Source organism: Rhamphochromis longiceps, linkage group LG3 (assembly GCF_057381845.1).
Source record: "Rhamphochromis longiceps isolate RC_006_pf linkage group LG3, R_longiceps_female_GT1.1, whole genome shotgun sequence".
Taxonomy (NCBI): Eukaryota; Metazoa; Chordata; class Actinopteri; order Cichliformes; family Cichlidae; genus Rhamphochromis; species Rhamphochromis longiceps.
Window position 1 is genome coordinate 29,380,979 of NC_140559.1, and position 15,247 is coordinate 29,396,225.

Genomic DNA, 15,247 nt, shown 5'->3' on the forward strand with positions numbered 1-15,247 from the left:
TCGATATCTCTCTATGAGCACACTGTCGCGCTGAGCTAAAGGATCCTGTCTATCCCGCAATATACGCTGAATTCTGAGGACTCTCCTTATCAATCTTGCACCTTCCGCAATGGGTGGCTCGCGTATACGGACAGGACATGGCTGCGACAGGCTTCCCAAATCCACCTTCGCTTTTATAGCCGTGGTCTCTCATCTTGATTACACGAAGTAATTTACAATTGCTACTCTGAAATATGAATTAAATCTGTAATAATCACATACATGTAATAGAATGTTAATAGTACATTTCCCTTTTTTAGGAAATGACCTGTGTGAAATCAATAAATGGATCAGGTGCTGCATTGTCTTTAGTTACATTGATGTTATTTATTTATGGTGAAACAGTGGTGGAATATCGCTGTTGCTTTCGTATGATGACGCGGACATACCTGCGTGGCCGCGATCTAATCCTGTTTACATAAAGTAAACCTGCTCCCGAGCAGGTTTACGCTTACGGCTCTGTTGCTATGACAGCAAGTCCCGGATGAGCTTCGGGGAACCGACTGATCCAGGATCACGCGAAATCGTCAACAATCTAATCCGGCTAACCTACTTAGCGAGGTACGAAGAACGGGCCCCAGGTCAGCCACTAATCAGAAGGTCGGTGGTTCGATCCCAGGGGCCCGTTCTTCGTACGTCGCTTACTACATCCAAGATCAAATGACACATCCAAGATCAAATCATCGCGCTAACCGTGAGCTCGCTAATCCGGTTCCCCGAACACACCTGCTGTTGACGATTAGTACAGCTGGACGCAGTAATGTGACATCACTGGGTGTCATAAAAGGGGCTACGCATCGATAGTAGAAACATTGATCGGCAACCCTCTGATTGGTCGGCGAAAATGTCGAAGGAGCGCGCTCGGCTCGGTATTTTTCGGCAGCAGAGCAAGAACTCCTGAGTGAGGGATTTCAGGAGTTTCAGAGTTTAATCAGAACGCAAGGGAACACTGCAAAGGCTGCAAAAGCAAGGAGCGAGGGCTGGCAGGAAGTTGCTGACAAATTAAACTCGTAAGTAATTTAATAATAATAATAATAATATATTGGATTTATATAGCGCTTTTCAAGGCACCCAAAGCGCTTTACAATGCCACTATTCATTCACTCTCACATTCACACACTGGTGGAGGCAGCTACGGTTGTAGCCACAGCTGCCCTGGGGCAGACTGACAGAAGCGAGGCTGCCATATTGCGCCATCGGCCCCTCTGGCCAACACCAGTAGGCGGTAGGGTAGATTTATTATATTACACTATATTATCCAATATTATATTACATTATATTATATTGTTATATTATATCCTCTTTCACATTAGAGCCACAACAGGACCCACTAGAACATGGGAACAAGTAAAAGTGAAATATAAGAATATTCTACAGAATGGTAATATTTATCACTTATATTGCTTTTAGTCTCTTGAAAAGAGACCCTGAAATAATCTGTTTGTTTGTTTATAACAGCAACCAAGAAAAGGGCAGAGCAAAAAAAGACAGGTGGTGGTCCTGCACCCCCTCGTCAACAAGTTGGTTAAGTAAATAATATCCTCACGGGAAAATCGATATCTCTCTATGAGCACACTGTCGCGCTGAGCTAAAGGATCCTGTCTGTCCCGCAATATACGCTGAATTCTGAGGACTCTCCTTATCAATCTTGCACCTTCCGCAATGGGTTGCTCGCGTAAACGGACAGGACATGGCTGCGACAGGCTTCCCAAATCCACCTTGGCTTTTATAGCCGTGGTCTCTCATCTTGATTACACGAAGTAATTTACAATTACTACTCTGAAATATGAATTACATCTGTAATAATCACATACATGTAATAGAATGTTAATAGTACATTTCCCTTTTTTAGGAAATGACCTGTATGTATCTGTGTGAAATCAATAAAAGGATCAAGTGCTGCATTATCTTCAGTTACATTGATGTTATTTATTTATCGCTGTTGCTTTCGTATAAATGAAGCGGACATACCTGCGTGGCCGCGATCTAATCCTGTTTACATAAAGTAAACCTGCTCCCGAGCAGGTTTACGCTTACGGCTCTGTTGCTATGACAGCAAGTCCCGGATGAGCTTCGGGGAACCGACTGATCCAGGATCACGCGAAATCGTCAACAATCTAATCCGGCTAACCTACTTAGCGAGGTACGAAGAACGGGCCCCTGGCTGCCTCCTGGCTGCATGCCAAATATCCTTGGGCAAGATACTAACCCCGTGTTTGCCTACTGGTGGTGGTCAGAGGGCCCGGTGGCGCCAGTGTCCGGCAGCCTCGCCTCTGTCAGTGCGCCCCAGGGCAGCTGTGGCTACAATGTAGCTTGCCATCGCCAGTGTGTGAATGTTTGTGTGAATGGGTGAATGATTGAATGTAGTGTGAAGCGCTTTGGGGTCCTTAGGGACTAGAAAAGCGCTATACAAATGCAGGCCATTTACCATTTACCATTAACATCTCTACATGAAGTTTCTTCATTTTGCAACTTATTCATCACTACAGCTGGAGGACAAATGCTTATTATAAGGAAGATTTGTGAGGTTCAAATTCTGGAACTCCTGTAAAACTTAAGCCATACAGAATTTGAACTTTGGCTGAGTTCCCCTTTGAGCTTTAAGCATTGCTGCAGTAAAGACCACTTCTAACCGTCTTCATGTCCACATCTATTTTACCACAGAGCAAATATCAACGTATGTCCCAAACCAACCTGAAGAATGGCTTTATACTTTTAAATACACTGCATTGTCAAAAAATAATGGGCGACACCTCTGAATCTTTGTATTCAGGTGTTTTCACTCCCATTCACACAGGTGTGCCTGCCTTTACAAGCATGTATGAAAGGATAAGTTCCTGTAAAGAGCTTTGTCTTCAACACTACACATTCTCCAACTATTTGTACCCACCACATTAGTCACTTTGCACGGAAACCTGCCACCATAACTCTGTACCATTAATACCAGTGTGGCGTGGGTGTACACTAAAATATTCTCCTGAACAACGCACATCAGCTATGGTGTGGAAGGCTCATATGGTTGTCTTTTACCAGGAGGCTTCAGTGGCAGCACAACTGTCTGACATGACACCAAAGTGCGGCTTGCACCAACATATGATGTCACTTTTGCTGTATCGTGCCCTTTGCAGATGCAAAAGGCAAACATAATTAAACTCTAGGTGGTGTTATTGCCTAGCCTAAATGTGCCACATAAGGTCAGAAATGTGACTCCTTCACAGTGGTGGGCATCAACAATTCGTCCCTCAGTCAGGGCAAGATGTCAGTTTAAACTTCTGTAACGTCTCAAAGCACCTGATGGAAAACATTCAGCAGAAACAACCTGAGGTTGTAGCTCGCCAACGAGACAACCTTGACCATAAAATTGGCCAAATTTAAGCCCTAGAACAAAGATTATCTCGTATACCACGATATACTCCAGTCCCCACAGAGCAGCGCGGTTATCATGCACTCTCCCTGCAACAAGGACTGCTGCCACCTCTGTGAACACATGCCATCCATTGTTTTATCAGCTGAGCGTCATATCAGCCTTAACAGGGTCTCCCAAGCTCTGCTGCTACATAACGAGCGGCACGACCGAGTGGAGAGTAGCTTCTGGAAATTTACATGCACTCAAAGTCCTTGAGTGTGGGAAAGGGTGTGCTTTAATGCAGAACACACTTACACACTCACACAAGCTTCAGGTTTTACAAGGTCATAAGAGCGAGAGACTCTGTGGGTCTGCATACCAGAGAGGGAGGGAGGCTGAGCTTTGAAGGATGAACAGGGTGGAGGGAAAAATACACGAAGAAGAGATGTAAGCTGGTGATCTTTTTCCTGTATAGAGACACTCTGTGTTTTTGGACATTGATCAGTACTATCCGAAAGAGTTTTGTTTGTCTGAGTTGAAGTAATCACAGACCGACTCCATGATGATAAGATCTGGGCTCTGTGTGGGGGTCAGACCATCTGTTGCAGGACTTGTCTTCCTCTCGTCACTTATGATGGTCCTTTCAGATGTTTAAAGATTTACAGCTTGGGATCTGAATGCTGTAGATGCAGGGTTTCTCACACAAAGGACTTCAGACCACCCAAGTATAGTTGGCTTCATACGTCCATTTTTTTGTGTGTGTTTTGTTTTGTTTGAAACTGCTTGTTGGAGTAAACAGACCAGCATGACTTTGCAGACCATCTACATGCTGTAGAATTACAACTAGCAATGTGAACTACTCCAGTTGGCCTTAGTCAGTGCATTTTGGAGGACTACAGCAAACTGGAAACTTTGATGTTCGTACCCAAAATCTTTCTCTCAGAGTAGCCAAAAACTATTGCAGACTGGCACAAACATGATACCATCATCCCCACTTAAAGCCTTGTTTATGATCACAATGCCAGTGTTGTGTTTGATAACTATTTTTTCCACTGCTTGAAGCATGCTGGACTTGCTTCAGTCTTCTCCAGAAAGGTGTCGCCAATCAGAAAAGTGTCTGACACTTTCAAGCCCTCTGTAATCTGAGCTCCAGGCTACGAAAACCTACTCTTATTTTGAAAATTCAGTAGCTGCTAAAAATCCAGCACACACATGGGCAAATGGGAACGAGACCACAGACCACCCTCCATCTAGTCACTAACATCCTAAAACTTAAACTAAACAAACTCTCAAAAATGAATGAAAGCTGCATGAAATTTAAATGTGTTACAAAAAAAGTCTTGTATTGAAAATGCCTAAACTACTGGCTGTTCACTTATTCACACGATGTCACCACAGTGGGTAGCTCGTGTTTGGTGTGGCAGAATTTTTCCTGATGAAACCCCCAGAGGGATTTGTGTCTCCTCCTCGGACCAAACCAGTGATCTTTTGCTTAGAGCCTCTAAATAATACCGTACATACTGTTTCAGGTTTTGGAGATTCGCTGCAGTCTCGTCTGTTGTAAAGTTATCGATTCGTTGCAAAGTTGCTGGAAAATAAAACGATTGTCAGCTCTCTCTGAGATCAGGTTTGTGTTGTTGGTTTGCTTTCAGAGATTTGTATCGAGCAGGAGAGCATCTAATATTCTCAGTCGTCACTGATCTAAAAGTGGCTTCTTTTGTAAATTCTCAGCAGAGAGCAAATTTTAGTTTCTGTAGTTTTTTTATTTGAGATGGGGAAACTTTCTATTCATTACAAAGGATCTGCAGAATAAACATGTGCACAGGAGAAACTTGAAAAACAATAAGACTTAAATCTAGATGATGGAGTTATTTTGAATTATAGGTGATACAAAAAAAATGCAAATCAGCTGATGCACGGTTCAGAAAATACTTTTAAAACCCTACCACTGACATGGGGATGCTTCTAAAACACCCAAACATTGTATTTTCCACCTATGTCTTCATGCACTCCTTCTGTTTTGCTTTTGACTTCCAGGATTAATTTGTGACACATGTCGAGCATGTTTCTGTGGAGAAAACAGAGCAGTGGAGGGATGAAAAAGACGTAAATTAGAAGCAGACAGCGGGAGATGCTGAATTCAAATTTATGACAAAATGGAAACTACGAGGAGGAGGAGAAAGAGAAGAATTAGTCCCAGATATAATGGAAGGAAAAGGTGGGAGGAAGGAAGTGCTGCGACACAAAGGAAATAAAGTGAGAGGCTTCAAAGCAGCAAGAAGAGATGAAGGGAGGAGGATTGACCAATAAGTGATGTGATGACAGAGAGAAAGAGAGGTTTATAGATTAGCAGGTCCAGAGGTTAAAGATCATCCGGGGTCCTGATGATTAAGGTGATCAGGATGGCTGTAGCCAGGAGGCGGGGTCAGAGCAGGTCAGGTAAATGACAGCTGCTGTGGGAGAAGCGTGTGAAGAGTCTGTTTGGGGATAAAATATTAAAGTGTGTATAAAATCAGTCCAATCCTTCACAGTATTCAACACTAACTTCAGTGTTTGTGTTGATGTCACGCAACATCTCAGCTGTTCTTTTAAAATGTTTTAGTAGTGCTTCAAAATTTTGCCATAATTGAAAGTCATGCTCAAAGTTGGCCATGCAACAATAATGAGATTTCAGAGTCATATTGTAGCACAGCGAGTTGGTTTGTTTGGAGTTTTAAGAGGTTAAATGTGTGTGTGTGGGGGGGTGGGGGGGGGGGGGGGGGGGGGTTAGGGTTGGGGGGGGGGGGGGGGGGGTCTGAAAACGGACTTTCAAGTTTCAATGTCCTGTATTTAAGAAGTTATAAGTGCTCAAAAAAAGCTGGGAAAAAATGAAGCGGCCGCCTCATGTACTTCTAAGGTGCTGTAACTTGTAAAGTTTTTATAGTCTCAGGGTGGCGCTGTTCCATGGCTGGATATGACATACTGCAAATGTAGTGTGGGAAAAATGAGTGGTTTCTCGTGGGGTGAGTTAGGAGATGACATTTAGCCCTCGTTCACGTGCAGAGATGGTCCATAATTACTCGCTTGGTGAACACCTCCATCCTCTGCGTCTGCATCGGTGTGAGTCGGAAACACTGGGCACTCAGACTGCTGAGCTGACTAAACCTGGCAGGTTATCGCTTCCTGTTTGACAAAGGTCACGACCTCTGGTTGGCTTTCGGAGCAGAGAGTTCACGGACCAGCAGAAGGATGTCTTGTATCGCTCGTTTTTCATGTTACTCAAAGCAATTTTCACTCACTATCCGGGAGCTTTCAGAGTCATTATTGGACAAAATTGCCGGCACAGCATTTGGTTTCAGTCGTCGCTTATAAGCAGCAGCATCAGTTACTAAATGCAGTACATGCTCTGAGAGAGAAGTTCTGAGAACTCAGCCGGTTTCCCATTAAGTCCTCCTGTTTTTAGTCCAAAAATCACAAGTAAAAACAGCTCAGTGCCTCTTTTTTTAAAATAAACTGTACTTTTAGAAGAAATGGTCTCTCTGGACGCAATCAGGAATGCAGTGGCAACCTTTGTAGATTAAAGTAGCAGGAGACGGGCCACAAGCTGGAATACTGAGCATGCACTGATGATCTGTTTAGCATTGTTTGGAAAGTTTGTCTTTGATTAAGCTCAGAGCAAACTAACAGGCGCCAACATTATATCTGGATCCGGTCTGTAAATGCAATTAAAAAAGACCGAGCGTATCCCGCCTCACGTGTTAATCAGGCTCGTATGGGTTATACATTCAGGTGTTTTTAATATACAGCTTTTCCTCTCTCTGTCTGTGATACAGCCAAGACAACAGCATCACAAACTCCTCTGAGACTGAACAGAGTGTACGTAACCACCTCAGCACTGATGCAGTTTGACCGGCTGCAGGGCTGCTTTGTTGGATTTACAGGTGTTTCCATTTTTCTGGATGCCAAGTTTATACAGCAACTTCCTCCGTGCGCTCGCATGTAATCGAGATAAGACGAGAAGGGAAAAAACAGAGCGTCTCAGGCCAGCAGGGTAACAAAGGAAGAGAGATCCAGAAAGGGGAAGATAAGGCAAGAAAAAAAAACTCTACAGGTAAGTGAGGGGGAAGGTGTTGGATGTTTTGTCTCTGCAGGCAGTGAGTGAAAGGCTTGACCTCCCAAATTAACCTCCACCAACTCCCAGAGCTGCCTAATGTGTGTTTGTGTGCGCTTGCGTGTGTGTGCGCGCCTGTGGGAGTGTCACTCGACCTTCAGGTCAATCAGCTGTGAGAAAGCTGCAACCTCCAACAACCCCCTGCTGTGCCCATATGTGGGTGTGTGTGTTTGTTTATGTGAAAGCATGTCACATTTATTCCTGTTGCCTGTGTGGCCGTTCTTTCACAGTAACGTCACAATGTTTACAGTGGTCGGCTTTCAGCTTTGGTCCAGACACAGTTCTCTTTTGTGCTTTGCTGTTACAGTGATGGGTGACAGGGATCCGTGTGAGCCGAAAGCTCACGCTTCACACTTTGGATCCATATGATGTCTTATGACACGTTCCTGAATAAGTTGTAGCCAGAATTTCAAAGTTCCCAGTCAGAATTTGAGTCTTGAACCCCATCTCAAGTCAGATTTCCAACTCACAAAGACAGCGACAGTAGTTTATTTCATGAGGGGATTGGGACAAGGCAGCAGAGAGGGGATGTCCCTAATATGGGCGCCTCAGAAGCCCCACCCACCTACTGTTTAAACCCTCTGTTTACCACAAACAGGTAGTTGGTCCAAAAAAGTCAAAATGGCAGCAGCCAAAAACACCAACGCTGAAGCTTGAAAGTGTTCTGTGAAGTAATGAAAAACTTTTTAAATTGTGAGAAAAAGTCTGGGTATTTGTTTTTTAGTGCTACTTCCTGTAAGCGTGTAGATATATATTTTTAGACTGGTTTACTTCAGCTGCTTTGCTTTGAGACGTGGAAACAAACCGATTCATGGTTTTGTCGAGGTGTCAGTTTTATGAACGGACGGCTCAAAAAACAGTTTCACAAGATACTTTTTTTGACACTTGACGAAAGGGAAACAATTTCAAGTGTTATTTTAAATGAGCCAATAATTTTACTGGCCTGACCTATTAAACATCTAATTTGCTAATATGCTTATGCCACTTCATTAGGTACACGTTGCTAGTATAGCATTCCTGGATTTTTTTTTTTGTTTTTTGTTTTGGACAAAAAACTCAGTCAAAAAAACGGTCATGTAGCCTTAACCACTGAGGAAATGGCCAATCAGCAGCCCACAAACAATAACACGGTGCACTGTTGAAGAAGGCGATAAAGGTTCACATATTTGATGCTGTGAGACAAAATCACCATTGTCCTTCTTTTCGAAATATAGAAATGGAAACTATGTTTTGTGTGGACGTAGCCTGTCCCAGCAGCAAACAGGCCAGGCAACATTTTTTCCTTCATTCTTTTTATTTTCCATTGTGTTGATCCTTTGTGAATTGTAGCCTTGGCTTTGTGTGCTTAGGTGACAGGAGTGGTGCGTGTTGTGCTCTTCTGCTGCTTTAAGGCCTATTGTGTTGTGCATTCAGAGATGCTTTTCTGCATACCTTGGTGGTGAGCGGTTATTTGAGTTACTGCTGCCTTCCTGCCAGCGTGAAGCACTCTGGCCATTCCCCTCTGACCTCTGACATCATTGAAACCGTAGAGATGGTCGTGCGGGAAAATCCCAGCAGATCTGCAGCTTCTGAAATACACCCGTCTCGCTCAGTCTAATCCTACGTTTGAACAGGTCATCTCAACCGCATGCCTCAATGCACTGAGTGCTGCTATGTGATTGACAGGTTAGATATGTGCATTAACGAGCAGGTTAACAGGTGTATGACAATCAAACTAGTTTATTAATCCCAGAGGAAATGTGGTCAATTGCTCCAATTAAATACTATGATATAAATCAAATTCACAACACAGCTCGAATTATAAATATCCCAGTATATTACACTATTACACTAAATTACATGTGTGTGTTTGACACTGAGGTGTCTCTGCAGAGGACGTGATATTAATGGTGTGTAACTGTTGCAGTGTGTACCTAACGAAGTGGCCGGTGAGATATTTTTAACCATTTGATTCTGTCTTTCCTCCTGTTCGGAACCTTTGATGTGTGTCTGCGCTCATTAAAAACAGCTGCTTGTTTTCCTCTAAACGCTTTGGACTCAAACTCGAGTGTTTTCGTGGTAATTAGGCTACAACGACGATAATTACCGTGCATTGGACACGCACACTCTCTCACACACACACGGACACGCACAGAGGCTCCACCCTCCCTCTCACGAGGCACGGAGAGGCATGTCCCTGCGTGTTCCCGTGGAGGTCGAGCCGCATAGAGCCGGAGCGCAGAGAGGGAGTCAGTCAGTGAGTGGATCCTGAAGCAGCAGCAGCAGCTCGGCGGCTCCTCTCAAACTCATCGATTAGCGCCCCATGGATGTGTGACGTCACGCCCATTCTCGGATATCCCTCTTTATTTTTATTTTCCCAAATTTTATTTCCGGATTCATTCATTTGAACTTTGTAATATATATTTTTTCCACCCCTCGGGGCTCCGGGAGGCTCGTACCTACCGGAGGGGGCAGCCATGGGTTTCTACGGCACCTTGAAGCTCATCTTCTACAAAGTGAGTATCGATTAGAGACGAGCGGCGGATCGATAAGGGCGGTTGTGGTGCAGATGTTGAAGGTTGTCAGGCTCGTGCGCCGGCATGACAAGGCGTTTCTCTCACTGACAGCGAAATGCTTCGGCGGCGCGTGCGAGTGCGCGTGCGAGCGTGGACCACTGCGGAACCAGAGAGGGGGGGCATCCGTGTCCTCCTTCTCCTCCCCGTGTCACCCTCTCTGTGATTGATTATTGGTGATAGATTTTACTGCTCAGCCGCGGGTGTAACCTGTAAACGGTGACATAAAATCTAAAAATCTTATTTAAATTCTTTAGATTCTAAACTTCAGTGTCTAATATTTATTTCATGATTTATAGCTACAAACCTCAATAATAATTAACATTTTCCCTCCCTGCCCTGTGAAAATGCAGGTGGAGGAGGTGCGCTCCACGGTAAACTCCTCAGTGTTGGTCCCATATGGTTTATTAAACCTTCACAAAGTGACTTGTGCTCCTTGAAATGAGTGATGTTTTGCAGTACAGCTGCTGTGATCTGTGTTGTTTGGCTTAGATTTTTCTGCCTAAACCCACAAAAGTCATATTGTTCATATTTAACATAAATACAGGAGTGCATTTCACTGTACTGTCATGTAAATAGACCCCTTTTTGGCAGGTGAGACTTGAGTTACATTTTTTTAGTCGGCCCTAACGTCAATATCTATGTTTGTTCCTCTTTCAGGCACAAAACCTTATGAAGGTGACATTTTTCCTCCCTACACTGTGAAAATGCAGACAAAAGGTGGTTTAGTCCACTGTGCAAGTGCTCAGTTCTGCCTTAATGTTGTCAAACGCCACCATTTTGGGCCAGTAGGGTTTAATAAAGGTTGGAAAAAGTACTTTAAATCAAATTAACCTCAAACTGCAAGATGAAAACGTAAAAACCTGACACCTCCTGCCCTTTGTAAATCTGGGATGTTTTACAGTACAGCTGTGATAATCTCTAGCAGCTGTGCTATTTGGCTCATAAATGCTGGGTAAGCCCTGAAAAGTGACATTTCTTCCTCCCTGTACTCTGAGGCACAATTAAATTCAGGGCACTTTACTCTGCACGTGGTAAAAGTGCAATTTTACAGGTCAAATGTGATTTCTTAAAGGTGAAACGCATACGATTGCAGAGAGAACTTCATAGAATGACACCTTGCAAACTTTCTTTCCCCCCGAAAAATAAGGAAGGCTGACAGTAGCTGATATAATTTGCTTTGTTTGGCTTAAATTTCTCAAAATTGGCTCTTTCTTTCTTCCACGAACCTTCAAATACCGTCACACTCAGCTTTGTTTGCCTCATATACGCTGGTTAAACGAGGGGAAAAAAAAGTCTGTACTCGTTGTTGGTGCTGCGAGCCACAGGAATGAAACCTTGACAGTAACTTTTCTTTCTCCCGACACTGTGAAAACAAACAAAGGTGGAGCCTTTCACTGCACAGGCATGTCAGTGTCAGTATTCTGCCATATCTGTGGTCAGATACGAGAGAAAAACACATGAAATCAACTCCAGTCGGGATCAAGGTGAGGATCCAAATGACAATAAAATCACGTCAATATTAAAATTTAAAAGAAACTGTATCACTAAACCTCCTCAAAAGACAGATAATGTAAAGCACAGCTGCTGTGAGACACATTGTTAGGTTCAGTCTGTATAAAACACCAGAATTCACATTGAAATCAAGCTAACGCTGAGTGTGTTATGGTCAGTCACATCTTCTGTTACTGACCACAGGAATGAAGCCTTAGAAACTGACACTGCTTCTTCTCTGAAAACACAAATGAATGAAGTCTTTCTACTGAGCAGCCGGGTCAGCATGTGGGGTTTAATACAGGTCAAAATTCATTTCAGTCAAGCTTCACTTTAGTGCTTAGTAGCTAAGTGCTTGGTTAAGACTACAAGATTAAAACCTTGAAAGTGTTTGACAAAACATTGGACATGAGCTAAAATGCTAACTCAAACTAATCTGTAGTGTTTACCTGTTTATCCTTTAATCTGCAAACAGCAACAGTTAGAAACTGTTTATATTTTATGTAAATATTTATATTGGTCCCAACGCTACCATGTAAACTTTGTGTTCCAGACCGATGAAGCTTTTTATGAACAGATATTATCTATTAACGTGAATTAAGAGGATACAAGGCTTTCATGTCTAATGCTAATTTGTCTTGTTGGCTTCAAACCACAGCAGCAGAAAGTTAAAAACGGCTATTTGCCTCCATCCAGGAGTGGAAAACAAAAGTAATTGATTAAACGGATACGTGACTTCTACATCAAATGCTCATTTATCGTCACAGCTTCAAACTGAAGGATTGAAAGCTTAGAAATCCATTTTTTCACAGTTCACGTTTAAAATGGTGTTTAAAACGATCAGTATCCATGGCGATCAATTAAACACAGAATTGTTTTTTGTCTCCTTAATGGCCGTGTGATTATTTTTAAGTTAAAAAGATGTTTCAAAGAAGAAAATCTAAAACTAAAAATAATTGTAAAATACAATGCTCTTTTAAATTGACAGTTTTATCTGTAACACGGCTGCATAAATAGGACTGAGCTAGAAAAAGCTGCAGGAAACCTGGAAAATCTAATACAAACGAATTCAACTCTATTTAAATTGAATCCTTCACCTCGCTGCACTTTGAAAATATGAATAAAAGATGCACCTTAGAGACAGCAGCTGCTGTAAAACTGCAATTTGTGGAGGCAGAAATCTACTTAAAGTCAGATAAAACTTTAATAACTAGTGTTTGTTTGCGTTTGGAGCTTCAAATGGACGTTAGCTCCTTCACTATGTTGTAAAAACACAGATTATGGAGGGAGACTTCACATTAAATCCCGGCAAAATTGCACCTAGGTCGATGTAAGGCCACGGCGTATCCTCTTCTCATTATTATAAACTTGATTTAAGGTGAAGCTGCAGAGATACTAACCCTCCAAAAAGTCCCAGTTTAGCTTGATTGGGACATTTTTGCTGCTGAAGCACAGATGTGTCTCTGCCACCCACCCAAAAGCCAAAGTCGTCTGGTTCTAACTGTAAACACATTCTTCAGTTTTCCAGCCCCCCAAGGTCAAGTTTTTTCCTTTTTATTTTATTTATTTATTTTTTCCGGCTTAATCAAATCCACACAGACGCGGCATCTGTTATTAAAATCCAGCGACACGGAGTCTGAAAATGGAAAGCAGATTATAAGTTTATGTTAGGGAGTGAAGAACGCCCTCTGATAATCTACAATCTGAAATATTTACAGGTGCTTCTTGCCCATGTTTAATTTTGAACACACACAGATGCTATCCTCTGCATGTGTGTGTGTTGGGAGCTATTTTAGAGCGGCGCTGCACCGCCGACATTCCTCTGATTTTCTGCATTCCTGCGTTCATTCACAGCGAGAGACGCTCAGAGAAGAGCGAGCGAGAGATGGAGAGGGCTGATTCAGACCTCGCTTTGTCTAAGTTGGCGGCGTAGGTGTTTCCAGCATCTCTGCGGTTCAAAAGACGGCCTCGGGTTTATCTGCAGCTCTTTGATGATGTGGACTCGGCTCCAGCCGTTTGGTCGTCTTTCTGACCGCAGGGTCGACCCAGAAACCCACAAACATCCGTGGGAACTCCTCTAGCTCTTACTGCGCTGGCATCATGAGTGCAGACACTGGTTGCAGGCTAATATGAATTCGGCTGGCTCACATTAATACTGTGGAGATGATTGTGAAGATAATTGGGGCATTGCGAATGATTAGACCACGTAGACCGAGGAAGGCCAACGTTTTCCCCCACATGCCAAACTAAGTTAGATACAGTAAGTGAACGGTCACACACTGAAGAGCTAAATTAAAAAACAAACAAAACATGACACATTTGCTGAAATATGCCATGACCATGCTGGGCAGCGTAGTGTTGCAGTGGTTAACACTGGAACCTCACAGTCCCTGTGTTAGCTTTGTGATAGACAGTAAATAATGGGCTTTACGTCATATATAAAACTGTAAATATGTCTTGTCTATATTTGTTTTAGTATAAGACCAGCTGTTAGTTTGGTATTTGTTGTGTTACCCATCTCTAGAGCTCCAGTTTGTTGTCTGGCTTATTTAGTCTTGAGTCTTACTTTTTACTGTGGAAGTCGTATCCATCAGCCTCTTTAATCAAGTAGAAATAAAATCCATAGCCGGCCGCAGTAGTCCTCAGTGTGTCCTGATCTTTTCCAGTTGTTGGAAATGGTCTTTGTGTGGTTTGTTTTGTCTGTGCAGATTTGAAGTCATTAGCTTTGTTCTCGTCCCATGCTTTAGGGACATATACAATATAAATGTCTTCTGCTTTTGTTTTTCTGTGCTGATGCTGAACTTCTAGCTGCGCGTGTTTATTTTAGCTGATTTCCGCTGAGGAAGGATACGGTCAGATTAACCAGTTTTTTTTGGCCCTTGGGTAAAAACTGCTATTGCAGCCAGAGCTCCTGTGGCGTTTGAAGCGGTTTGTGGAGAAGTTAAAGCTTTTTAAAAAGGTTTTTCACATGGAGAGTCTTTATTCTTTATGACGCGCAACCTCACCATTACCTGATCAGACGGATCAGGTAATGATCTGACAGACTTATTTTATGGTATTTGCAAATAATCAAATCACCAGCGTGCAGCAAAGTGGGGCTTTGGGAGCTTGGTTGGTAAATCCAATTAGTTTGGCCTACAAAGCTCCATTTGGCTCTGTTGTTGTTCCAAAACGGGAGGGTTACAGTCTGTGATGGTTTCTCTTTTTATCTTTCATCAGATGAAGAGGAAGTTGGACCATGGTCCAGACGGCCGGCCGTTCCCTTCGGGGAAGAAGCACTGCAAAGGCAACGGATACCTCAGGTACCACATTTGATTTCTTAACGTCAGAACGAATCTTTTCACAAAACTGTTGAACTAAACTAGGAATACTTGGAACAACATGCTAATGTGCTCTAATAACATGAAGTGAACAAAGATCCTGTCACCGATTTACCTGCTTTGCACCAAAATGGCGCCCAGGCTGGAGCTAGTTTCACATGCAAACAAACACCACGTTTAAAACTGGTCGTCGATGTAACTGAACCTCCATAAATGTTAATCATCCGTCTGGTTTACACCCAGGACCCGTCGCTTCAGTTGCTCCTTCAAGGTTTTAATGAGTTGGACCCGTAACACGCCCATCTTACATTATTACTATTATTATTTGCCTGCTGCTGCACATTGC

At 43.0% G+C, this 15,247-nt stretch overlaps 1 protein-coding gene and 1 long non-coding RNA gene across 3 annotated transcripts in view; both read left to right on the forward strand.

The window, feature by feature from the left end:
* The window catches only part of LOC146673885 (F-box/WD repeat-containing protein 7-like), a 48,526-nt gene that overhangs the window by 21,668 nt on the left and 11,611 nt on the right, over nucleotides 1-15,247 (forward strand). Inside the window, exons 1-2 of one of the 2 annotated variants that reach the window (XM_085392808.1) lie at nucleotides 9,733-10,030; nucleotides 14,801-14,883. In XM_085392808.1, coding sequence (XP_085248934.1) covers nucleotides 9,992-10,030; nucleotides 14,801-14,883 — 122 coding nt within the window. In that variant the 5' untranslated portion in view covers nucleotides 9,733-9,991. Of the gene's footprint in view, nucleotides 1-9,732; nucleotides 10,031-14,800; nucleotides 14,884-15,247 lie in introns of those variants that run through there. The other variant, XM_085392799.1, reaches the window with a different exon arrangement.
* Nucleotides 664-2,170, forward strand: LOC146673886 (uncharacterized). Its single transcript, XR_014909062.1, has 3 exons — nucleotides 664-1,264; nucleotides 1,353-1,386; nucleotides 1,498-2,170. It is a non-coding gene; the product is annotated as an uncharacterized LOC146673886 (long non-coding RNA).